The sequence below is a fragment of the Schistocerca americana genome, chromosome 8 (genome assembly GCF_021461395.2).
Source record: "Schistocerca americana isolate TAMUIC-IGC-003095 chromosome 8, iqSchAmer2.1, whole genome shotgun sequence".
NCBI lineage: Eukaryota > Metazoa > Arthropoda > Insecta > Orthoptera > Acrididae > Schistocerca > Schistocerca americana.
In genome coordinates, this window is record NC_060126.1 from 54370524 (window position 1) to 54397521 (window position 26998).

Consider the following 26998-nt stretch of genomic DNA (forward strand, 5'->3'; position numbering starts at 1 on the left):
GGTCTCTCTCTCTCTCTCTCTCTCTCTCATGGCTGGCTTCACCTTGTTTAAAAACGAATCCGAGTAGTATTGGATGTTAATTGTACGCTGCTCTTCGAGATAATCACAAATAATTGGACCTTCAGCATCCCAAAATACTGTCAAAATGACTTTTCCTGCTGATGGTTGGGTTTTTAATTTTTTCTTGACAGGTGAGTTGCTGTACTTCCACGCCATGCTTTATCTTTTTGATTCTGGCTCATAATAGTGAAAACAAGTTTCATCACAAATTAAAATTTTGTTGAGGAAGTGCCCTCATTCTCTTTCATAACGTTCCTTTAGTTCTGTGCACACTTCCAACCTTGTTTCCTTATGTAGCCACTTCAACTCCCTTCGGACCCATGTTGAACATGTTTTGTGGTACTTCATTCTGTTACAGATAATGTTATGAACTGAACCTTATCAGCTATCATTTGCACAGTCACATGGCGGTCGGCACGAATAATGTCATCAATTCGACTTTCAAGTGAGTGAGTTGAAACTGCTACCGGTCGGCCAGAATACTGTTCGTCAGTCACTGAGTCGCGACCATTTTTGAACTGTTCGGCACACTTGTGAAAATTTTCACGATTCATACAATCTTCACCACAAACTTTAGACGCTCTACATATATATATTCACTGGTTTCTCGCCTTCAGCAAGTAAAAAACCAGTAACCGAACATTGTTCGACTAATGTGGACGTTTCAAGCGGACTCGCCATTTTGAAATGTATTTTTGAGGTTATAAACAAAACAATGTTCATACATCAGCTGTTCAGGGCTCGTCCCAGTGATGCCAACTTAAATCCATAGGCGTACCAAACTCGCCCTACTAACAGTTTTTTCCCAAGATCAATTGGCTCTTTAATGTTCAATGACCCTCATATGAGTTTCAACTTTATCTACAATAATGATGGAAGCTGAAGAAATACCAGAGAGCTTCGGCAATAGTGGCAATTTCGAAAGGGACAAATAAACTGAAAGACATGAATTGAAATTTGTATTAAGGAGGGCAAACAACTAGCGTAGTCCACGCAGCCGTGTCACCTACATTGCTTCAGTGGTGTAACGGCTAGCACATCTGCCTCGTAGGCAAGGCGATGTAGCTTCAAGTCCCAGTTGTAGCAAGAATTTTAATTCATTTCTTCAGCTTCCGTAAATATCGTAGATAAAACTGAGGCTCATATTTCTTGAGGAAAATCTGTTGGTATATGGGGTATTAGAGTGACCTTTCCAGCTGCCAGATGTGTGAGGATAGTAGCTCTAATGGCAATATTTTGCATGGATTTAATATGGAAACAGGTAGAACTATAGTTTAGGACGATTCAGATTTCATAGTAGTATTCCAATCATAAGTTAAAAGCCATAAATACAACTCTCCTGTCTTCTGTTAAAATCAACTACGACAAATGAAACTAACAGCAGACTGTTGTGCATATATAGTTCCTTTAAAATTATACACAAAGAGAAAGAATCTATGTTGGAGAAACAATTTGTGTAATGGTTTAAATGTCCTGACATCACACTTAAAATTGACTGTGAGGAAGAAAACTAAACCACACACATCCATAGCACAGCATTCTTTTTTGGCACAGGTTGTTTTAACGCAAAATCTGTATACTTTTGTTTAAAATAAGCACTTTTGAGAGTTTTGTAAACAATATTTGCCTATTAAATCTTACATATATTCGTATATTACATATATTTAAAAAATATATATTCCATGCCATCCATATTTCGTTAGAGTATTGGGTGAAATTTTGAAGTAAATCAGAATGAACTTTTCGAGATTTTTGCTAACAATGCTCACACTTTGTTTACTGCATATGTATTTATATACAATATCCATTTTAAAAAAATATGTAGTCTATTTCCGAGTACCGCATAGAAATTTGGAATAGATTGGTCAAGAATTATTTGAAATTTTTCCTAGCAACAGTTCTTCATTTTATATGTAATACAACCTATAACTGTCAGAAAGTTTATTATGAAAATTTAAAACAAACTGGCAAAGCGCTTTGAGGAGTTCCTATTGCTAATAAAATTTCCCCTTTATATATTACATGAATATTTGTATACCATATATATTAAAAATATGTATTCTTTGTTCGTTCAAAAATTTAGTAGAATAGTGTGCAAAAATTTGATGTAAATCAATCAAGAGGTTTTCGAGATTTTTGCTAACAATGTTTCATCTGAATATATTATGAATATTGCTAGCCAAATCTAGAAAAGTTCTTGGTCGAGTTACTTCAAATTTTTACAGTATATATATAGTGTAAAAATTTGAAGCAGATATATACATATATATGCGAGAATATAAAAAAGACCAGTCTCACTCTCTACAACTCGAAAGATACATACTGTAGCAACAAAAAACCCTGTACAACGCGAAAGTACTATAAAATTTCCTACGAAAGACGTCTGTAATATTCAATTTCTTTATAAGATGGGAGGTGAAAACCGAAAATTACCAAAGATACCTTTTGTGCCCTCCAACCAAACGAACCCTCTAACCTATCTTTCATCACAGTATACTTTCGGTGTGTTATGCTTAAAAGAGATTGCTTTGAATGGACTGATGAGAAAGCATGTTTGATGAAAACATAAAGTTTATATTTACAACATATTAGGTACATGACACGGAAAAGAAAGATGAATTTGAAATCTGTATGTATTGACGTACATGTCTTATGAAATGAGTGAATGATGAGCCCGGGATTGTGCCATCACTTCGGGGTAGGCTCACTATCTGAAAAGAAAGTAAGGCATTTACTGACAATATATGGATACAATATACCGTTAAGTTGTCTAGTGAGCTATCAGTGTACGAAGAAATATCGGTATTGACATGATGTGCACAGTTTTTTACTCGCTTCCCTTTGGCTGTGGTTGGCGCAGGCAATGTTTCTTGGGCATTAGAAGGTCTACGTCAAGAGTCTTGGGCACTGCAAGGTCAAGCAAACGATCAAGGTCTGCCGAAGGTCCAGGCTGAACTGTGTGGGTTGGTACTGTTCTTCAGCAGAAAAAAATTATAGAAAAATAATTAATATTATCATGGAAAAAAACTGATCAGTGAAGATGTATAATGCTACAAAATATGACAGGAATTAATATCTTCTGTGGCCTCAGCTGCTTCAGACAGTGGTACTGCAAGGGGCTGGTCCAGGTCCTTTCCGTCTTCTATATAAAAACTGTCGTCGATGTTGGTGCACGACACCTCACAAACCGGCATTGTTTCTTGCAGAAAAGTCCTACTAGGCTACACCCATACTGGTCTTGGCAATCTATTATGCATTTGCAAGGTATAATGTAGGGAAGCCTCTCAGGAGCCTGGGTTTTATGTGGTAACGGGAGTGAACCCGTATTTTGTAAACTCCCAACCCCCTCCCTCCCCCCCAGGGGCTGTGGATCCTGGTAGTCCAGTATGTGTGGCATAACTCTCCGAAAGTATACTGTGATGAGGGACAGGTTGTAGGGGTCGCTTGGCTTAAGGGGGCGGTAGGTATTCTTCGTAATTTTCGGTTTTCTTCTCCCCTCTTACGAAGAAACTGAATGTTACAGACGGCTATTGCTGCAAATTTATTGTATAAGTACTTTCGCGTGGTATAGGGGATTTGTTGCTGAAGTGTATATTTTTCGAGTTGTTGGGGTTGAGCCTGGTGTTTTTGATATTTTAGCAGAAGGGCGAAAAAATCGCTGGTTTTACACTTCTAGCGCCGATACCATTCATAAGAAAATGAAACCAGACTAGCGCATTTTGTAGAAAATTTTGTCTACTTTAACTTTGAAAAGAGTGGTCATCTTTTAAAAACGCATACTTTTCAGGACTGAGCAAAGAACTGAAACACGTGCGAATTTATTTATTTTTATGGTTTTCGCTGTAAAGGTGATCTCATACAAGGCAGCAAACACGAAATTCGAATACAGCGCACCAAAAAACAAATGGGACCCCTTAGAAAAAATTTCCGCAATTTTGTTGCTGGTAAACAATCAGTTCACTGGGCTATTACTTAGTAGTACAGTGAAGTGACAGAAGTCGTCCGATAGCGATATGGTCATATGCAGATGGCGGTAGTATCGGGTACGCGAGGTGTAAAAGGGCGGTGCATTTGCGGAGATGTCATTTGTACTCAGGTGATTAATGTGAAAAGGTTTCCGAAGAGACAGTGGCCGCACAACGCGAATTAAGAGACTTTGAACGCAGAATGGTTGTTGGAGCTATCTAAACGCATGGGAAATTTCGTTCCGGAAACCTTATTCCGAGATCCACAATGTCAACACTGTGCCGATTATACCAAAGTTCAGGTATTACCTCTCAGCACAGATAACACAATGGCTGACGGCCTTTACTTAATGACCGAGGGTAGCGTAGAGTTGTCAGTGTAACAGACAAGCAATACTGCATCAAATAACAGCAGCAATCAACATGGGATGTACGACGAACGTATCCTTTAGGACAGTGTGGTGAAATTCGACGTTAATGGGTCACTCCAGCAGAAGACCAACGCGAATGCCTTTGCTGACAGCACGACTTCTCCTGCAGCACCTCTCCTGGGCTCGTGACCACATCGGTGGACCATAGACGACTGGAAAATTGGGGCCTGGTCAGAAGAGTCCCGATGTCAGTTGGTAAGAGCTGATGGTGGGATTCGAGTGTGGTGCAGACACCACACGGGACTGGGTATTTGTGTTGTCCTCATCATTTCATCATCTTCAGCTTTCGTGACAGTAGCTAGATTGGGCTGTGTAAAAAATTGGACTGTATAAAAATTGGGACTTTGTATGGACGCTGATGACCGCACAGTTGAGCGCCCTACGAACCAAACATCATTTGGATTAACGACCGTCGGCTGGTAAGCCGGCCAGGCCGAGTGCAGTCCCTGGCCGGTTTCCGACGCTCCTTTGAGAAAAAGCTGGGCCTGTCCTCCCATTCCACCTTAGCGAATAAAACACTCATGGTTTTAATGTCACGCACTGACAACGTTGTTAAGCTTAAGGCCGTGGAAGCCAGTTAGGCCACTCCACGACAGGAAATCAGTGGCAATGAAGAGAGCAGGGAAAAGTGGTGCCGGCCGGAGGGGCCGAGCGGTTCTAGGCGCTTAAGTCTCGAACCGCGTGACCGTTACAGTCGCAGGTTCGATCCTGCCTCGGACATGGATGCGTGTGATGTCCTTAGGTTAGTTAGGTTTAAGTAATTCTAAGTTCTAGGGGACTGATGACCTCAGCTGTTAAGTCCCATAGTGCTCAGAGTCATTTGAACCATTTTGAACCAAAAGTGGTAGCGTTTAGGTTACCAAAACAGTAACGGTAGCAGCCTGTGAAATTGCAGACGGTCCGTGCAGCTTCCCAAGGAAGACGTTTCAGGCCGGCCGATGTGGCCGTGCGGTTCTAGGCACTTCAGTCTGGAACCGCGTGACCGCTACGGTCGCAGGTTCGAATCCTGCCTCGGGCATGGATGTGTGTGATGTCCTTAGGCTAGTTAGGTTTAAGTAGTTCTAAGTTCTAGGGGACTGATGACCACAGATGTTAAGTCCCATAGTGCTCAGAGCCATTTGAACCATTTTTGAACCAAGACGTTTCACTTCAGAGATTTAACCGGTAACTTCATACTCCGCCTAGACGCTGATGTATTATGTCACAGCATAAAATGATCTCAAACAGGCACGCCTCAGCACAGGGAGCAGGCTCGATACTCACTGCTGGGAACAGCGATTTCAGTGGGCTAGCGCAAGTTAGACTGAGGTGGGAAACGGGCGAAACTGCTGGAACACCGGTACCCACTCACGGGAGGCGTCATGGGTGCGTCAAGTGACGTACGACACAGCAGTTATAGGAAGGACAGTGATATTTAGCCTTCAGCTAAACGATGTTGGTACCAAACGTGGAGTTTGTTAATATAAAGGCAGCTAAAGGCTGTTGGTACCAAACGTGGAGCTTGTTAATCTGAAGGCCAGCAACACCCCTTCCTACAGAGAAGGAGGAGGCAAGGATTTGCACATGATAGACCAGAGGCCCCAGGAGGTGTAGAGCTCCATATCAGACTGCCCGATGCCTGTAAAGTGGCGGTGGATTGGTGGGGTCAGCTTTAGATAGGGAGAATAGTGCTGCGCTAGAATCCTTAAAAAACCCAGGCTTTTGTATTGAGAGATTTCTCAGTAAGACCGTTGCAGCGAGAACTCTGTGTCGTTCGTCGATAGCCTCGGGTAAGCTTTGATAAGTCTGGTGTGCTCACTCGGAGAGCTGCCTGCAAGGTTTGTACTTTACAACGGTGCCAGTGATTGCTCCTTGTGTTAGTCCTCACATCAGGAGCTCAGACACTGACTTGTGTTCTGCAGCCAGTCGCAACCTTTGCATTTTCTAATGCTCTGAGACAGCCTGCGGCGGCACGATTTCCTTCGTCCCTTACCTGCACCTACCTGTTGCAGCAGATCGTCGGCATCCAAGCCGAGCAGAAGCCTACCGTACTGGAACTCGCTCGCATCAGACTGCATACAATGAAATGTGGAAATACTGGCAAAACTTCGGCGTATTCTGAACCTTGAGATGTACGCGTTAACTGCCAAGCTCGTGCTAATCTTAACACAATCATGCTCAAACCCTTTCATTCACGTTCGCAAGTTTATGGTAACTTATTTTCCGAAATACGAACATTTATAAAGCACGGATGTTCTTAAATGAAAGTGTTCGACATACTATTAAGTTTACCGGTGTGTAACTTATGCACTCAAGTTTTAGTGTCCGATCTGCTCAATATGCCACGCGGAATTACTGTCTTTTCTCATACACAAATTTACTTAAAAATCCGTTCTTTATAAAAAAAAAGACACAGGAATAAATATACCTTCACTTTAAAACACTTGTGAAACATGCAGCACAACTAAAACCGGCATACTATAACTTACTTCGGAGCTCATACTACACACTACCTTACCTTAGAAAGGCTGGGCTGCGACCCCCTTAGACTGTTGTAAGTGTTCTATATCTTCAAGAGAAGCCCACCTGCTTAGCTGAGTGGTAACATGCTTCCCTCTCATGAAGCGAGCCTGGGTTCGATTCCCGGCCGGGCTGGAGATTTTCTCCGCCCATGGACTGTGTGTTGCGTTGTCCTAATCATCACCGGCGCGCAATGTGTCGCCACCTGCAATAACACTTGCACCTCCTGGCGGAATTTTCCCGGACGGGGCCTCCCAGCCGAGAATCGCATACGACCATTTCATTTCATCTCCAAGGGTAAAGACGTGCGAAGAATACGCCATTCTGATTGGTCTGTTTTCTTCAAGGCAAATAGAACAAAATTATTCTCCCACGTTACTCCGCGCTTTTCGTGACTAGCCAATCAACAAATAACACACTTTCGTACTGTACTTTTTCCCGAAATAAATATTTAGCTTTCTGATATTTTCTTTATACTTTAGGTTATCAACCATTTTCATCTGCACTCGAATTAGCTTTCCTTTTACCATAAACGAACTTAACATATGATACAAAATTCCCCGTCGTCTGCATTCACACTGTCTTAAAACTTCCTCACACTAGAATGAGATTTTCACTCTGCAGCGGAGTGTGCGCTGATATGAAACTTCCTGGCAGATTAAAACTATGTGCCGAACCAAGACTCGAACTCGGGACCTTTGTCTTGCGCGGGTAAGTGCTGTACCAAGAGAGCTACCCAAGCACGACTCACGCCCCATCCTCACAACTTCACTTTTGCCAGTATCTCGTCTGATACCTTCCAAACTTTACAGAAGCTCTCCTGCGAACCTTGAAGAACCAGCACTCCTGAAAGAAAGCATATTGGAGAGACATGGCTTAGCCACAGCCTGAGGGATGTTTCCAGAATGAGATTTTCACTCTGCAGCGGAGTGTGCGATCATATGAAACTTCCTGGCAGGTTAAAACTGTGTGCTGGACCGAGACTCGAACTCGCGACGTTTGCCTTTCGCGGGCAAGTCCTAGTTCTGCGAGGTTTGCAGGAGAGCTTCTGTAAAGTTTGGAAGGTAGGAGACGAGGTACTGGCAGAAGTCAAGCTGTGAGGACGGGGCGCTAGTCGTGCTTGGGTAGCTATGTTGGTTAGAGCACTTTCCCGCGAAAGGCAAAGGTCGCGAGTTCGAGTCTCGGTCCGGCACAGAGTTTTAATCTGCCAGGAAGTTTCTCACACTAGTTCGTACAGCGTTCGTCAGGAGAACAATGGTCTACATTTATACTTTAGATCGCATTCACGCATTATTCACACTACTAAAAGGATATACAGAACTGTACAAACAAAAATAAACAAAAAGGCCTTCAAGAAATAAACAGAAACATTCACAAAAACACTCTCTTGATATGTTTGCTGAATGCCTCTGAGCACTATTGGACTGTGCTGGTCAAAATTCTTAGCTACATTATAGTTCCTTCAGTTTAGTTCTGTCCGCTACTGTCCTCTAGCAGATGGAAATTAGAGCTACGTACTCGGCTGAAACCGCTTCACACCATCTGTCACTGTGCACGCATGAGTCATTCTCCTGATATACAGGTTCTAGACAGCAGCGATATAAGGCGCTACGCCTCAATCCTTCAGTGTAGCAGTTAGTCTGAATGCAATATAGAAATGTATTTCAGACCGTTGTGCCCCTCGAGGTTCACATCGAGTCCCAAAATCCGCGGCTGTCGTAATTGCTCTGCGACAGTATTCGGCACTGACTCGAGCCGTCGACATGCCATCACTGGACTTTCGTCTTTCTGCATTTGCTCCTAACCACTCTGGAAGTACAGACTGACCTGTAACCCCTTTTCTTCCTTTCTCTTCTAAGCTAGCACACGACATTAATAAACGATAACACGCACAACAAACATTACACGATTCACAGACAAATGCTGCAAACGGCTTCTCTCACTTAGATAATCTTGACGACTACGGCATCGAGTAAGGAAACCGGCAACAAGATGAAGTAGTAATAAGAAAATTTTGGCAAATTGTGAACAAGCGATCGGATATACGAGACAGGATAAATGCTACGGAATAGTAGAAGATGGCCGCGTAAAGATGAAGAGTTTACCTCGAGGTGGGGAAAGATGGCAGGCAGCATAAAATCAGCGAACGACTGATGACTGGGAGACGAAGGAAACAGAAAAGAAACAAGGTGTAATCGTAATGGCGCGTTCTCGTCACGTAGCGCCGCTGCATTGGGAGCCTGGGAGGCGCGCCGCAGGACGGGCGGCCGGCGCGGCCTTCCGCTGGCGCCGGCTTTTCCGTCCATCGCAACCACACACACGCACACACACACACGCACACACACACACGTGGAGGCAGGAGGATATAATTCGCACCGCGCGACTCCAAGTCACAGTGCGTGGTCCGGCCGGCGGCATGGCGCGCGCTCTCCGACTCACGCTGGTAAGTCACGGCTCGTGCCGGAACACTGACCACTGTCCTTTGCAGAGCTCAGGCGCACTCGGGTTCTTACGCTAGAGGTAGTCAAATACAGCCGATACCGGTATTTTAGTTTCGAATAGCCAGTACTTTTCGGTATTTGTTTTGTCTCTGCTGTAACGGGAGTTTTTTTTATTTTTTACTAACAACCAGGTAAAAATCGATATATCAGTATGTCGTAGCAGCAGTCCTGAAATTTTCTGGTTTCAGATTTTTTTTTAAACGAGTTATGTTTACTTGCAAAACTTCCATTGCTTTGAAATATTGTGTTATTATATAAAATGCGAAAGTGTGATCAGTGCTGTTTTAATGTTGTTGTTGTGGTCTACAGTCCAGAGACTGGTTTGATGCAGCTCTTCATGCTACTCCCTTCTGTCCAAGCTTCTTAATCTCCAAGTAACTACTGCAACCTACATCCTTCTGAATCTGTTTAGTCTATTCATCTCTTGGTCTCCCTCTACGATTTTTACCCTCCACGCTTCCCTCCAATAATAAATTGGTGATCCCTTGATGCCTCAGAACGAGTCCTACCAACCGACCCCTTCTTCTAGTCAAGTTGTGTCACAAATTCCTCTTCTCCCCAATTCTATTTAGTACCTCCTCATTAGTTACGTGATCTACCCAGCTAATCTTCAGCATTCTTCTTTAGTGCCACATTTCGAAAGCTTCTATTCTCTTCTTCTCTAAACTATTTATCGTCCAAGTTTCACTTCCATACATGGCTACACTCCATACAAATACTTTAAGAAACGACATCCTGACAAATCGATACTCGATGTTAACAAATTTTTCTTCTTCAGAAACGGTTTCCTTGCCATTGCCAGTCTACATTTTATATCCTTTCTACTTCGACCATCATCAGTTATTTTGCTCCCCAAATAGCAAAACTCTTTTACTACTTTCACTGTCTCATTTCCTAATCTAATTCCCTCAGCATCACCCGATTTAATTCGACTACATTCCATTATCCTCGTTTTGTTTTTGTTGATGTTCATCTTGTACCCTCCTTTAAAGACACTGTCCATTCCGTTCAACTGCTCTTACAAGTCCTTTGCTGTCTCTGACAGAATTACAATGTCATCGGTAAACCTCAAAGTTTTTATTTCGTCTCCACGGATTATAATTCCTACTTCAAATTTTTATTTTGTTTCCTTTACTGCTTGCTATTTTAATAACAACGCCGAAAGTTACAAATGAGCAACAAACGGATGACGTAAGAATCGGTACCGCATTGCTGAGATAATAATGTATCTGTTGTCCTTTAGTACCCAAAAGCAGTGATCCTTTCGGTTTCTGGGCGCGGAGTAGCAGGTGTACGCAACGCTTCCCATTTGTAGTGCAGAAGTGTTTATCGCTGGTAGGAGGTTCCGCGCCTTCTGATGGATTATTATCGCCTTCGAATGATATTGTTTCTGACGAAAGGTGTCGAATTAGAAATGAGGACCTTATAGAACGAGAATTTATGGACAGATTGGACAATAAACATTGGTCACTCGAGTAATTCATAACTGAAATTTTAACTATCGTCACGTAATTGTTTCTGGTATACGTCCTATCTTGTCTACGATCTAAATTGCTGATTTGAATTTTTTAAAAGAGCTTTTTTAGTTTTATCACAAGAATTCCATTCAAATTCATGTTAAAAATTAAATAAATATATTTGACTACGAAACGGGATTTTCATTCGAAATAATTAAGGAAAAAGGAGATTGCAAATTCTACACAAAAGCTTATAATTTGTCTGCCATTGCTACGAAATAATAAAACGGAAAGGAATTTAAGTTAACAGTAATTCATTCATTGACGATAATAAAAATTGAAAATACCTGAGCAGCTACCTGTGTCTACATTGTACGCCTTTATGTGTATGTAGCTTCTAGCAAACGGACAACATAACACGAAACATTTCACATAGTACACGTGTAAGGAAATCTCAGAAGTTCTGCCCGGAAGGAATGCTGAAACAACCAGTTTTACGTATACCGGTGTTTTTCATCTCCAGTTCTGCAATCAAAACAATCGCTACCAACCTATTTTCGCTTTTTATTGCTATTATTTTCACTAGAAAATGTAGACATCGAACAAATGTTGGAAAGTTGTAAGACTCCCTCAGAGTTTTACGTTAAACGTTTGAAGGCACATAGGATCGAAATATCCGATAAATTAGGTAAATAAAATAAAATTTAGGTCGCATACTTTTCGCTGCTTTTCTCTAAAAGTCATTTGCAAACCTTATACATCGCTTTTCTTGTCCTCTGATTTTGATGTCTTCGGTCTTTTGCTTAAATTTGGATACGGCTTCTTCACTAAACTCGCTGAACAAGAACGTGGATAGTGCGCAGTCTCGTGTCATTCCCCTTCTGATTTCAATTCACGTGTCTCTCTGTGCATTGGTGTTTGTGCAGAACTAAAATAAGTCTTACGTCCTTCCAGTCCAATCACTGTGCACCCAGGCTGGGACAATGACACAACTAAAAATGCAATACATGAGCAAACTCGACTTAAAGACTAATTCTATACAACTTACGTTGAAGTGGTATAAGCCTCCTTTAAATTTCAAGTGAGTGTTGTTGGCAGTAAATTCCACTACATTTTCCGTGCGCCTTGAGGCGGTTCACAAGCATTTTTCAGTGACATAAACTAAAGCTACCTTTTCTCGACTTGTGTCAGTCTTCTCGCGGTGATTGGTATGTTCCTCATTGTCTTAAAGAGCAGCTTTCAGTTTACCTTGTAAAAGACTATCTCTGTATCCACTAATGCAATGAACGTCTTCCAGTTAACACAGTGTTCTCGTAGAATAGTTCTTACTGCTGCGAGAACTTCTCTAGTTCCCTTTTTAGATCTGAAGTCAAACTGATAGTGAGGAGTAATCGCATATTGTTCAGTATTCTTTTTAATCTTGTTCTTCATTATTCTGAGCAATAGTTTCGATGTAGGCGAGAGCAAAGACAATGTGCTATAGTTCGAACTTTCAGTGATATTTCATTTCTTCGGTAACGTGACTAATCTGTCCTCGTTATTGTTCGAGCATGAATGGCACAATGAGGGACTAATGGTGTGCTCAGAGTAGCTGTTTCGACGACCAGCCAGCCGTCTTCTTCAGTTGCGTAGTTATGTGTCCTAGCTGCACGGATTACAACCAGACTGTGATCTATTGTCTGTCTTGCGCATCTAATTACGTGCAGATTTGCAGTCAGGGTGCGTGGGATAGCCACTAGAGTGCTGCCGATGTCATTCGAAATCGCACCTAGCCCACGTGTAGATCCATTATGTCCAGCACGCAGTTAGGTTGGGTACAGACCCTCAGCTGGCCTACTCCAAATCAACATGCGGCAGCAGCGGGCTTTGAGACAGAACCAGCTGTCATCAGAAAACAAAACACCCTGGTCTCCAATGATCTCCTGCTTGACACCAATGGAGTCGAAAATGGCGGTTGGTGAGGTCAGTTGAAAGCACGCTACAGGGCGTCTGGCTCTGAGCTGTCTACATCTACATCTACATCCATACTTCGCAAGCCACCTGACGGTGTGTGGCTGAGGGTCCCTTTACCGGTTCTCCCTTCTATTCCAGTCTCGTATTGTTCGTGGAAAGAAAGATTGTCGGTATACCTCTGTGTGGGCTCTAATCTCTCTGATTTTATCCTCATGGTCTCTTCGCGAGATATACGTAGGAGTGAGCAATATACTGCTTGACTCTTCGGTGAAGGTATGTTCTCGAAACTTCAACAAAAGCCCGTACCGAGCTACTGAGCGTCTCTCTTGCAGTCTTCCATTGGAGTTTATCTATCACCTCCGTAACGCTTTCGCGATGACTAAATGATCCTGTAACGAAGCGCGCTGCTCTCCGTTGGATCTTCTCTACCTCTTCTATCAACCCTATCTGGTACGGATCCCACACCGGTGAGCAGTATTCAAGCAGTGGGCGAACAAGTGTACTGTAACCTACTTCCTTTGTTTTCGGATTGCATTTCCTTAGGATTCTTCCAATGAATCTCAGTCTGGCATCTGCTTTACCGTCGATTAATTTTATACGGTCATTCCATTTTAAATCACTCCTAATGCCTACTCCCAGATAATTTATGGAATTAACTGCTTCCTTTAAGTAACAGATTTGCAACAGTTCGTTGTGTCACCGTGGTGCCAAGTGCTGCTCAAACTGCTGCCGCAGATGGAGTACAATGCGCTGAGCCATAAGCCGAACTCGATGGTCTTCCCTGTGGGTAGTGCCACGTGACCGTCCGGAGTCCGGTCTTGTTGCGGCCGTACGTTTTCGTGACCGCCACGGCCGGCAGTCATATACAGTGACTACATTCCTACCAAGACTTTCTGCAATATCGTAGAAGGAGCGTCGAGCTCCTAGTAGCCCTATTACACGACCTCTTTCAAACTCGGTGATGATGATGACGATGATGTTTGGTTTGTGGGGCGCTCAACTGCGCTGTCATCGACGCCCGTACAATGTCACATTCTTTACACAGTCCAATTTTACCCACATTCACGAATGACGATGATGATGAAATGATGGGGACAACACAAAGATCCAGTCATCAAGAAGAGAAAATCTGCAACCCGGCCGGGAATCGAACCCGAGACCCCGTGATTCAGAGTCAGCAACGCTAGCCACTAGACCGCGAGCTGCGTACTCAGTCTCGGTGAATGTTGATAATGGTGTCTTTGTCGCCTTAAAGGCATTCTTGACTAACATTCTTGACTCAAATTCGGTGAGGTGTTGATAATGGTGTCTTTGTCGCCTTAAAGGCATTCTTGACTAACATTCTTGACTAACATTCTTGACTCAAACTCGGTGAGGTGTTGATAATGGTGTCTTTGTCGCCTTAAAGGCATTCTTAACTAACATCAACTCACCACGTTCAAAGGTAACTAAGGCTCACGACCGCTACAGCGTGCATTTAAATCAAATCTGACTTGCATCCTCATATTGGTTCTACTAGCGCCACTCTTACGTGACTGGCTCGAAATTTTTACATACTTCATCTTTCGGAAGTAGAAAAGTCCCTATCAACTTCCGTTTATGTCGCACAGTTCCCTCTTGATGTCGTTTTTCTTTCCTGTAAGTGTATTATATTTCATGCTTTGCGATCAAAACATCAAAATAAAAAAAATTGAAAAAAGTGATCAAATGTTTTGTGAAATGAATCTACTAAAAGAAAGAAATAAAACAGATCGGAGAAACAGAATTTTAAAGAGTAGTAGACGATATCTGTGTGGTGGAATTTCAGTCAGTTGTCTCCTTACGTCTCAGTTGCTGTACGCGATATCGAGCATGATTCAAAGGCGCGTTATATATTTTATTTGTTTTAGACAATTCATTTCACGAAACTTGTGAGCTGTTTGTTTTCTTCAACATTTTTTTTTTAAATTTGCTGACTGCATGAATTCTGAGTACACATAATGAATAAAAATTTGTTTAAGAAATTCGAAACATGAAGCAGATAATTCTTTTGACATGATAATTCTTCGCCCATATTAGTGTCAAATTTTAACTGGGCTACTTGCATTTTTATGCGATTAGTTCTTAAACATGAAAACATTTATTTATAAAAAATGACAATAGGTTACTTTTTGATTAAGATTTCAGTTTGATAATGATCACAGAACGCAAATCGTTGAAAATGGTTGTCTCATGCAAGAACTTAACCAGCAACCTCGAGATTACACGGCTACACTCCTGTTCATGGCAAGTTCAACGCGAAAGTAAACACTGCTACGTGTGTGTGTGTGTGTGTGTGTGTGTGTGTGTGTGTGTGTGTGTGTGTGTGTGTGTGCGCGCGCGCTCTTACCTCATTGAAGTCTCGTACCTGCTGAACGTAAATCACGCAATGCCGAGTACCGCCGCGCACGTACGCTTCCTGGGCCTACACCGTGTTTGTGCTTCCACCTCGCAGCTCGTTTATCAAATGGCTCTGAGCACTATGGAACTTAACATCTGAGGTAATCAGTCCCCTAGAACTAGAACTACTTACACCTATGGACATCACACACATCCATGCCTGAGGCAGGATTCGAACCTGCGACCGTAGCAGCAGCGCGAGCTCGTTTATCGCCTTACCGGTAGACGCATATGCGATCGGTGAAAACGATCAACAGCAGTCAGACGGTATAATTCCATTTAGTACAATTTGTAAGAATATCGAGAAATCGGTATTACACAAATTTGCTATATCGGTAGCGAGCGACATTCTCCTAAAAGCTTCCCGAATACATCAATCAGGCCCCGTCAATAAAGTTTTCAGTGCCTGTGCATCACTGAAGAACACGAAACAGTTTCACAGATTTTGACGGTGCATACGGAAGGAAGACCACTTCAGGACAGAAAAAGCGACTGGCTAATGACATTTGAAACAACTAATACAAATGTTGAAAGCTTAAAGCGTTAATTGGCAAAAATAGCGTAGATTTTCTCCGAGTTAGCATCTTTTATTGTGATCTCTTGGGGTTTCTCGCTGTGACTGATTGATGATGTGCTTTTTCCCGCGTTCTTGTTTCCATTTTATGCACAACTGAAACTTGTAGGTGTAGTGTTCCGAAAGAATGGACATTCAGATCGCCAGACGGAACGGGTGTTGCAGTCAAAATCAAGAACGCCTGAGAAAGGGACTGAGAAGCCAAGAATCGCTTATCTACTTTAGTCTGGCCAGTATCCAGAAGTCCTCTTCACGCATGACATCCTGTTAAACAACAATCTGGGTCTCCGGAGGCCGGGTGTATACCGCATTCGACGCGAATGTTACTTCCCATTGGAACAGTCGAGGAGAGACGCAAGCGGCATCGGCCAGCGTCACAGCCGACTGAAATAATCAAGGAAATCGGCTGCTTTCGAGCACTGCTTCGAATATAATCACGAAATGAAATACGATGAAATAACTATAGCCGGAGTAATGCTACGTTTCTGGGACAGCGTAATTAACGAGTCTGTCGAAATCAAGAGCACAAAATCTAATAAGTATGGATGAAAGTTTCAGTTTAAACAAAGCTCAATTTATTAACGTCTTGCCAGCTGGGAAACGCTGACTAGGGGAGTACCTGCCCACGAAAGCTCAAGTAAATGTGCTCAGAATATAAATCGCTCATCCAGAAAACGCTATTATGACGCATTCGCGTGCAAAATTGCTGCAGTTGAATAATCCCCTATTCAATCTCTGACAGAAGATCTTAAGTAATGCGAAGAAAGAAAATTTTGATATAATAGGACAAAAACACACATACTACAATGTCGTGACGTATTGCTACATTTCCCTCTGCTTAAAACAATTAATCCATTTGAACAGCAAACTTTTCCACTTGTGTATATCACCTTGACAACTGTATTCCCGAAATTTCATTATTCTACAGCCGGCCGAAGTGGCCGTGCGGTTAAAGGCGCTGCAGTCTGGAACCGCAAGAGCGCTACAGTCGCAGGTTCGAATCCTGCCTCGGGCATGGATGTTTGTGATGTCCTTAGGTTAGTTAGGTTTAACTAGTTCTAAGTTCTAGGGGACTAATGACCTCAGAAGTTGAGTCCCATAGTGCTCAGAGCCATTTGAACCATTATTCTACATTTATTAATATTTTGGTGTTGCGATTTTTTGAGGTCAGTGTGTATTTACATAATGATCACTATTCTCCAATCATAAAAGTAGATAGATGAAAATAAGCCTGAAAAGTTACAATTAGCACTAGGATTTCCTATTTTCTGACACTTCATTTTCATAGCTAGCAGCGGCTGTTCGTCAAATATTTCAGTTTTTCCCCAAACTATCCTAATTACTCTCAAGCAATTAAGTAGTTTTTTTCATACATAGACATCACGCTGGTCAGTTTGATACTCCATTTGTGCAGTTCCCACTCTTCTTTTGGCCATCGAAAATCAGACACAAATCCATTGTGTATTTTATTTTTATTTAGAAAACGTAATTCAGTATTCATTAACTAACATTTCAGTTTGATAGTAAATGTAGAATGCATATGAAAGTATAGCTGACTCTAGCGAGAATCGAGCAAACAACGGAACTACGAAAGCCTCCGTTTAAAGTTCTGAAACTTTTTGTACGTAACAGCTTTCAGGAAGCAACAAAGTCAGTTATTTTCGAATGTTTTGAAAAAGGCGGCGTACTGCTTTAGGAAACTGATGTCCAGTCACTGACCTTAAAATGCTGTAAGTATGTAGAAAATCGAAGAGGGACCGACAGTTCCTGAGAGGTCTGTCCCACGAGTGCAGGCAGCTACAACAGCACAATGACTACACCGGGCCCATCCCATGTGTACTCACCTGGAGTGCCTCGCGTAATATGGACGACGCAAATATTAAAGGCCGATGGTGTTGAAACAAGCTGTTCAGCAAAGAGTATTTTGCTGCGTGGCTCTTATATACACATCAAAAAAAGTTTTGCATCATCCCGGTTCCCAGAACTCCTGAAGATAGACATTGACTGTGGATAATGTATCACAGACACAGTCACTTTGACTGTTCAGAGATGTCATTTAACCCGACCAAAGATCGACATGAAAGTTTTCTGGGTATGGTACCTCGTCATAATGCATTAAAAATACTGCTGCTGGAGAAAAACCAACGTTTCGGCCACGGCTTCAGCGGGCTTCTTCTTCAAAGATGTAGACAACCATGCAGGAGCAGCGCCTATTAGACGTAGGGGTCCGACAGCCGATCATACATACATACATAAATCCTTGTTCCATAGATCATGAATACGACATTTCGTAATGATGTGGAGCGTGATCGGTTCCAGTCATTCCACCAGGAATGACACGGCTCGTGTTGTCTGTAGTTCAACCGTGCCTAGATGGTCAGTACCGCGGTTCGATGGCGTCCGCATTATTACTTTGTGCCAGGAAGGGCTCTCAAAAGGAAAGTGTCCAGACGTCTCGGAGTGAACCTAAGCGATGTTGTTCGGACATGGAGGAGATACATAGAGACGGGAACTGTCGATGACATGCCCCGCTCGGGCCGCCCAAGGGCTACTACTACGGTGGATGGCCGCTGCCTACGGATTATGGCTCGTAGGAATCCTGACAGCAACGCCACCATGTTGAATAATGCTTTTCATGCAGCCACAGGAAGTCGTGCTACGACTCAAACTGTGCACAACAAGCTGCATGATGCGCAACTTCACTCCCGACCTCCATGACGAGGTCGTCTTTGCAACCACGACACCATGCAGTGCGGTACAGATGGGTCCACCAACATGCCGAATGGACCGCTCAGGCTTGACATCACGTTCTCTTTTCAACCAGACAATCGCCGGAGACGTGTTTGGTGACATCCAGGTCGGGCTGAACGCCTTGGACACACTTTCGAGCGAGTGCAGCAATGTGGACGTTCGCCATTGTTTTGGGGTGACATTATGTGAGGCCGATGTACGTCGCTGGTGGTCATGGTAGGAGCCGTATTGGCTGTACGATACGTGGATGTCATCCTCCGACCGATAGTGCAACCATATTGGCAGCATATTGGCGAGGCATTCGTCTTCATGGATGCCAATTCGCGCCCCCACCGAGCACATGTTGTGAATGATTTCCTTCAGGATAACGACATCGCTCGACTAATGTGGCGAGCATGTTTTGCAGATATGAACGCTATCGAATATGCCTGGGCCGGCCGTAGTGACCGTGTGGTTCTAGGCGCTACAGTCTGGAGCCGAGCGACCGCTACGGTCGCAGGTTAGAATCCTGCCTCGGGCATGGATGTGTGTGATGTCCTTAGGTTAGTTAGGTTTAATTAGTTCTAAGTTCTAGGCGACTGATGACCTCAGAAGTTGTCGCATAGTGCTCAGAGCCATTTGAACCATTTTTGAATATGCCTGGGATCGATTGAAAAGGGCTGTTTATGGACGACGTGACCCACCAACCTCTCTGATGGATCTACGCCTATTCGTGGTTGAGGAATGGGACAATCTGGACCAACAGCGCCTTGATGAACTCGTGGGTAGTATGCCACGACGAATAAAGGCATGCATCAATGGAAGAGGACGTGCTACTGGGTATTAGAGGTACCGGCGTGTACAGCAATCTGGACCACCACCTCTGAAGGCCTCGCTGTATGGTGGTTCAACATGCAATGTGTGGTTTTCATAAGCAATATTAAGATCGGAAATTATGTTTATGCTGATCTCTATTCCAATTTTCTGTACAGGTTCCGGAACGCTCGGAACCGAGGTGATGCAAAACATTTTTTTGATGTGTGTATATATAGGCTTTGGATACCTCTACTTCTTCGTAATGAGACTTGTAGCCAATTCAAATTCACTTGACGAGTGGAGTGAGGCAGTCCACGCCATTAAGTGCTAGATGAATTGAAGCTCATATTTAACGTTCTTCTCATTTTCTGTTGAAATCAAAAACTGATTTTAACAAACGATTGACCTTATGATTTACTATTGTACCGAGGTGACAAAAGTATAAGATACCTCCTAATCATTCGATGGAATTGCCCAGAATTTTCTTCTACCAATCGTGGACAATTGTACCCAGTGATATGACATGCTATTTGGGAACATAAAGTTGATGAATGGCAGAAAATGGTCTCCAGATAGCCGAACCCAATCATTTTCAGTCAATGAACGGTTCAGTTCCACCAGTGGTCCCAGTCAATTCGACGTAAACACAGCCCACACCATTGTGCAGCCACCAACAGCTTGCACAGAGCCTTGTTGACAGTTTGAGTCCATGGCTTCGTGGCTCTGCACCGTACTCGAATCCTACCATCAGCTCTTACCAACTGAAATAGGTGATTGTCTGACCAGCCCACTTTTCACGGCGTCTAGGGTCCATCCGATACGGTCACGAGAGCAGAGGGGGCGCTGCAGGCGACGTCGTGCTGTCCGCACTATCGTAACGGATACGTTCGTGATACGTCCCGCATTTATTTCTGTGTTCACGTCACTCATTGTTGCTTGTCTGTTAGCAACGACAACTCTTCTCAAACGCCGTTGTTCACGGTCGTTAAGTGAGTCCGTCGGGCACTGCATTGTCCTCGGTGAGAGGTAACGCCTGAAATTTGGTATTCTTGGCACACACTTGACACTATGGACCTCCGAATATCGACTCCCCCAACGATTTCCGAAATGGAATGTCCCATGCCTGTAGCTGCAACTACCATTCACCGTTCAAAGTCGGTTAACTCCTATCGTGCGGCCACAATCTCGTCGGAAACCTTTTCCACATGAGTCACCAGAGTACAAAGACAGCTCCGCCAGTGCATTGCCCTTTTACATGTTGCGTACTCGACGCTACCGCCGGCTGTATTTGTGCATATCGATATCCCATTACTTTTGACTCCTCAGTGTGTAATTATGTAGCATTAAAATTAGACAGTTTTTCCGGGAGTCCCAGTAATGAGATGTTCTTGGCATTATGGAGGTGTAATCTTGCGTTGGAAGCGCTGTTAAACAAAACGCGTTATACAGATTTTGTTTCTGGGGTGTAGAAAAATATCCGCTACCAGTCATAATGAAAGGTTATTTATTTTTCACATGACAGGTTTCGAGCTTGCGCCCATCTTCGGGTGTTTATACATCATGTACATGTTTATACTGTTGGAAATCACTGTATAAATACAAAAAAAAAAAGAATTATTTGCTGGTGACTACATAGATACAAGTGGGACAATTGTAAGTGGTAAGGCAGCAATTGACGAAAATATATCTGTACTTACATAAAGATGAAGCACCATTATTATAGTTATGCTGTGGTGATAGTTGCACATTTATTGTCCTTTTCACGTCCATATTTCAGTTTTACCAAGTATAGCTTCATATTACACTATTATGATGTGCACTCGTGAAATACACTATGTTTACATACGAACATGTGGGTTGTGGTCAAAGAACTTAGATGTAGCAGATGTAAAGAGGTTGCTCATACAGAAACTTGTAGGTTATGGCCAAAGAACTTAGTCACAGGAAGTGCAAGGGTGTTGCATATATAGAAATTTAAAAAGCTATTATAGACTGCGACGTTTCTTGATACACATGATTTTTTTATTCACGTTTTTGAACAAAAAAATAAAAAATAAAAAAAATAAAAAAATTCATAAAGTGTATCAAGAAACACAACAGATCTCCATCTCGTCCTCCAGTGAGCCCTCGCTTCACACCACCGAAATCGCAATTGGCAGTGGTTTGTTGTCAATGGAATGCACGCTACAGTGCGTCTGTCTCGGACATTTTGGATTTGTAACAGCTCGCTGTCTAATTATGGTGCCAACTGCTGCTCGTGTGACTGCTGCAGATGCAGGACGATGCGCTGGAACCTGGCGCCAAACTCGATGGTCTTAACTGTCGGTAGCGCCACGTGGTCATCCTTGCGATCGTACATTCTCGTGGCCACCACTGCCACCAATCATGTACATGACTACATTCCTGGTAAGGCTTTCTAGTGTATAGCATAAGGAACCTCTGCTTCTCGTAGCCCTATTACACGACCTCGCTCAAACTCAGCGAGACGTTGATAATGGCATCTTCGTCGCCTTACAGACATTCTTGACTAACATCAGCACACCGCGTTCAAGCTCAAAAGTAACTCACGACCGTTACGGCGTTTATTTAAATCAAATCTGATTTTCATCTCAATATTTTAAAAATGTCCAGGGATCGATGGCCTCAGCAGTTTGGTGCCTTAGGAATTCACACATAGTTGAACATTCAAAATGTCCACCGCTCATTATGGGGATGTGGCCTTTATACGTTGGACGCCTGAATGGAAATGGATTTAGTTTTCACGCAGACCAACAGTCCAAGAGTGATGAGACAGTTCCGGAGAGACAGCGATGTGATCCGCGAAAAGTAGTCACAAGGAGGCAGACCAGGTTAGTATAAAGGCCAATCCATGCCTGCCCCACTAAATATGGATTAATCGAACGCAATTATTTTATACCCAAAGTATTCATCAAAAAATCAAAACACTCGTTCAGTGCGAAGTGAGCCGGCCCCATCTTACATGAACCACTCAGTATCTCATTGATCCTCCACTCCTGCTGGCGACAATTTCTTCTAAAATTGCAACGTAACGTTCCTGGTTATCGATCTTTGGAAGAAAAGGGGGGAGGCCGATTATGCCTCTGCTGCACACCACAATCTATGCAGTCGTTTCATTTCCCTCTAAGGGGTATGCGGAGCCAGCACCAAATCTTCCATTTATATCTACATAAATATTCTGCGCTTTACGCTTAGGTGCCTCTGAGAGGATTCATTGAACTATCTTCACACCATTTCTCTACCGGTTCTTTCTCAAAAAACGTGCGGGAAAAACGAACACTTAAGTCTTTCCGTGCGAACTCTAATTTCTCTCATTTTATTATGATGATCATTTCCCCTTACGTAGCTGGGCGTCAGCAAAACATTTTCGTATTCGGAGGAGAAAGTTAGTGATAGAAATTTTGTGGAAATATCTCGCCGCAACGAAAAACGCAATTCGCCTATTATATTCGTGACTCTCTCCCTCCTGTTTCGCGATAGCTCAAAACGAGCTGCCCTTCATCGAACGTTTTCGATATCCTCCATCAATCTTACCTCATACGGATCCCATAATGAGCAGCAGTACTCCATGAGAGGACGGACATGTGTAGTCAGTCTCTTTAAAATATATGTTAGATGAATTGACAGACTTTATATCTGTGTGATTCATCGTGCAGTAGAAATTTAGCGGATTTATTTTAGTGCTCATGTGGATGACTTCACACTGTTCTTTATTTCGAGTTAGTTGCCACTTTTCACACAATACAGACATCGTGTCTAAATCATTTTGCAATTGGTTTCGAGCCGGCCGAAGTGGCCGTGCGGTTAAAGGCGCTGCAGTCTGGAACCGCAAGACCGCTACGGTCGCAGGTTCGAATCCTGCCTCGGGCGTGGATGTTTGTGATGTCCTTAGGTTAGTTAGGTTTAACTAGTTCTAAGTTCTAGGGGACTAATGACCTCAGCAGTTGAGTCCCATAGTGCTCAGAGCCATTTGAACCAATTGGTTTCGACCTTCCGATGACTTCACCAGACGGTAAATAACAGCATCATCTGCAAACAATATAAGAGGAATGTTCATATTGTCTCCTAAATCGTTGTTTGGATCAGAAACAGCAGAGGGCCCAAAACACTTCCTTGGTGAGCCCGAGGAGTCGCTTTTGTTTTACTCGTTGATCTTCCATCAGTTACTACGAGCTGCAACCTTTCTGATACGAACTCACGTATCCAGTCCCTCAACTGAGACGATACTCAACAGTGTCATTATAAGTCGCTTGTGAGGAACGGTCTCAACATGGAATAAATTTGAGATCTCCTTTTGATAGTACTCATCATTTCGTGTGAATAAAGACCTGTTTGTGTTTTACAAGAACGATATTCGTGAACCCGGCTGACTATGTGTCAGTGGATCGCTCTCTTCCACATAATTCACAATGTTTGAACTCAGTATATGTTCCATCCAATACCTACTGCAAATCGACGTCAGTGATATGGATCGGTAACACAATGGGTTACTTCTTTTCCCTTTCTTGAGTATTGGTGTGACCCGTGAAACTAACCAGTGTGCGGGCACGGGTCTTTCATTGAGCGAACGGTTGTATACGATTGCTAAGTATGGAACTATTATATCATCATAGTCTGAAAGCAAACTAATTGGTATACAGTCTGGACCGGAAGACTTGCGTTTACTAACAATTTAAGCTGTTTCTCTACTCCGAGAACATCGAAATTACTCATGTTGGCAGCTGTTCTAGATTCGAATTCTCGGATACTTACATCACATTCTTTGATGAAACAATTTCGAAAATCCGTGTTTAGTAAGTCCGCTTTAGTGACGCTGACATCGGTAAGATTACTGTTGCTATCATGCAGTGAAAATATGGATTGCGTCCTGCCGCTGGTGTACTTTACATACGGCCACAATCTCTTTCGGTTTTCTGCCAGATTTCGAGACAGAGTTTCGTTGTGGAAACTACTGAAAGATGTCGCTTTAACAATCATTCTGAAAATCTGGTTTACAGCGTCAATTGTTTGTCTCACAACTAGTACGACTGTGACCTAAATGGAAACATGTATAGGCTATTTCTCACTATTGAATGCTTGCTGGGAATCTTCAAACTAGCTTCTGTCGCATTTCTTCGGACGTATTTCCTTTGAATGCCGATGAATAATTTCAGAAAGCGCAGGGAAATTTTCAGGAGTAACTTCAGTTGGAATTTGTTGTGCGTGAGTGCATATAATACGGCTGTGTTTCAGATGTAAATGCTGTGTGGCCTCGTATCCAAGTAGACGTTAAAAAGGATGTTAACATTAAACGGTAAAAAAATATGGGTCTCTGGTTCTACAGCGCGAATTAAGCATTCCGAGAAAGAACATGAGAATGATGTACGGTAAATATTTTTGGAAAAGAACATATTTCCTGCCTAGGATACATTATTCAGACCCAACTACAGTTTGTAATAAGGCAATTTCAAATTCACTGGTAATTTATGAAACACATACCACCAAATTAATTGTTCGTATTGCTTAATACGATCATATTTGATATTGTCCCGGGTTTTTGAATACCCCAAAAAACTTTTTTGTCCAGAAGCAAAATTAAAAAAAAAGTATCAAACAAAGTATGTTTTTGTTATTAGGACGACATTATCCAGCATGATTACCTTTCTTGTACCTGTATTCGTTACGAAGATATGAAGAGATTTATGTCTTTTTTAACCCTAGAACACTAAAAAGGCGGCGAAGGAATGTTACATTTTCGCTAAACCACCTTAAATTTTACTATTCCATATTTTATTCAAAGGAAGCCGTAAGTTATACTTTATGCACTACTTAAATACAGTCGTAAGTCTCTAGTGGCATATTGTATTGGCAGAAGAGCCAACACCGTGTTACAACTGGAGGCCGAAATGTACGCGTTTTAGCTCACGCAGGCTGGCGTGAGGAGGGAAGAACTATACAGACGTGAGGTCTGGAACATGATAAGGAATGAGAATTCAGAAAGCGGACGTAATTAGTTTGATATTTAACTTTAATCCATTAATGATGAACGTCGCTCTTGACGGTACATGATTCACAATATTATCTGTTCTCAAAACATTCGTAGTAACTGAATATGGCGCCTTGCTAGGTCGTAGCAAATGACGTAGCTGAAGGCTATGCTAAACTGTCGTCTCTGCAAATAAGAGCGTATGTAGTCAGTGAACCATCTCTAGCAAAGTCGGCTCTACAACTGGGACGAGTGCTAGGGAGTCTCTCTAGACGTGCCGTGTGGCGGCGCTCGGTCTGCAATCACTGATAGTGGCGACACGCGGGTCCGACGTATACTAACGGACCGGGGACGATTTAAAGGCTACCACCTAGCAAGTGTGGTGTCTGGCGGTGACATCACATATATCATATACAAAATGAGTAAAAAAAACCTATACTGAAAATAATTCAAATTCCAAAGATAACAGCTGCTGACAGGTGTGGAAGCTACCGAACAATCAGTTCAATAAGTCATAGCTGTAAAATACTAACACGAATTCTTTACAGAACAATGGAAAAACTGGCAGAAGGAGACCTCAGGGAAGATCAGTTTGATTCCGAAGAAAGTAGGAGCATGCGAGGCAGTACTGACCCTACGACCTATCTTAGAAGATAGGTTACGGAAAGAAAAAGCTACATTTATAGCATTTGTAGACTCAGAAAAAGCTTTTGACCATATTGACTGGAATACTCTTTGAAATTCTGAAGGTAGTGAGGCTAAATTACAAAGAGCGAAAGACTATCTATAGCTTGTACAGAAACCAGGCGGCAGTTATAAGAATCGAGGAGGACAAAAGGGAAGCAGTGGTTGAGAAGGACGTGAGACAGGGTTGTAGCCTATCTCCGATATTATTCAATCTTTACACGCAGCAAGCAGTAAAAGAAACCAATGAAAAATTTGAAGTAGGAATTAAAGTTCAGGAAGAATAAATAAATACTTTGAAGTTTGCCGATGATACTGTAATTCTGTCAGAGACAGCACAGGACTTGGAAGAACAGTTGCACTGAATGGACAGTGCCTTGAAAGGAAGATATAAGATGAACATAATCAAAACAAAAAAAAAATAATAATAGAATGTATTCGAATTCAGTCAGGTGATGTTGAGGGAATTAGATTAGGAAACAAGACATTTAAATTAGTAGATGAGTGCTGCTATTTGGGGCAGTAAAATAACAGATAATGGTCGAAATGGAGAGGATACAAAGTGCAGAGCGGGAACAGCAAGAAAAGCATTTCTGGAGAAGAGAAATTTGTTAATATATAAAGGATCAGGAAGTCTTTTCTGAAAGTATTTGTATGGAGTACAGCCATGTATGGATGTGAAATATGGACGATAAAGAGTTTGGACAAGAAGAGAATATACGTTTTCGACTTGTGGTGCTACAGAAAGATGCTGAAGATTAGATGGGTAGATCACGTTCTAACGAGGAGATACTGAATAGAACTGGGGAGAAGAAAAATTCACGGCATAACCTGACTAGAAGAAGGGATCGCTTGATGAGACACGTTCTGAGACATCAAGGGATCACCGATTTAGCATTGATGGAAGTGTGAATGGGTAACTAGGAG

The 26998-nt window shown here is 42.6% G+C and overlaps 1 protein-coding gene across 1 annotated transcript in view; it reads left to right on the forward strand.

Annotated features, from left to right (window-relative positions):
- Positions 1–9371: 9371 nt before the first annotated feature.
- The window catches only part of LOC124545522, a 120835-nt gene continuing 103208 nt past the window's right edge, over positions 9372–26998 (forward strand). Inside the window, exon 1 of the mRNA XM_047124469.1 lies at positions 9372–9398. Coding sequence (XP_046980425.1) covers positions 9372–9398 — 27 coding nt within the window. The remainder of the gene's footprint in view (positions 9399–26998) is intronic.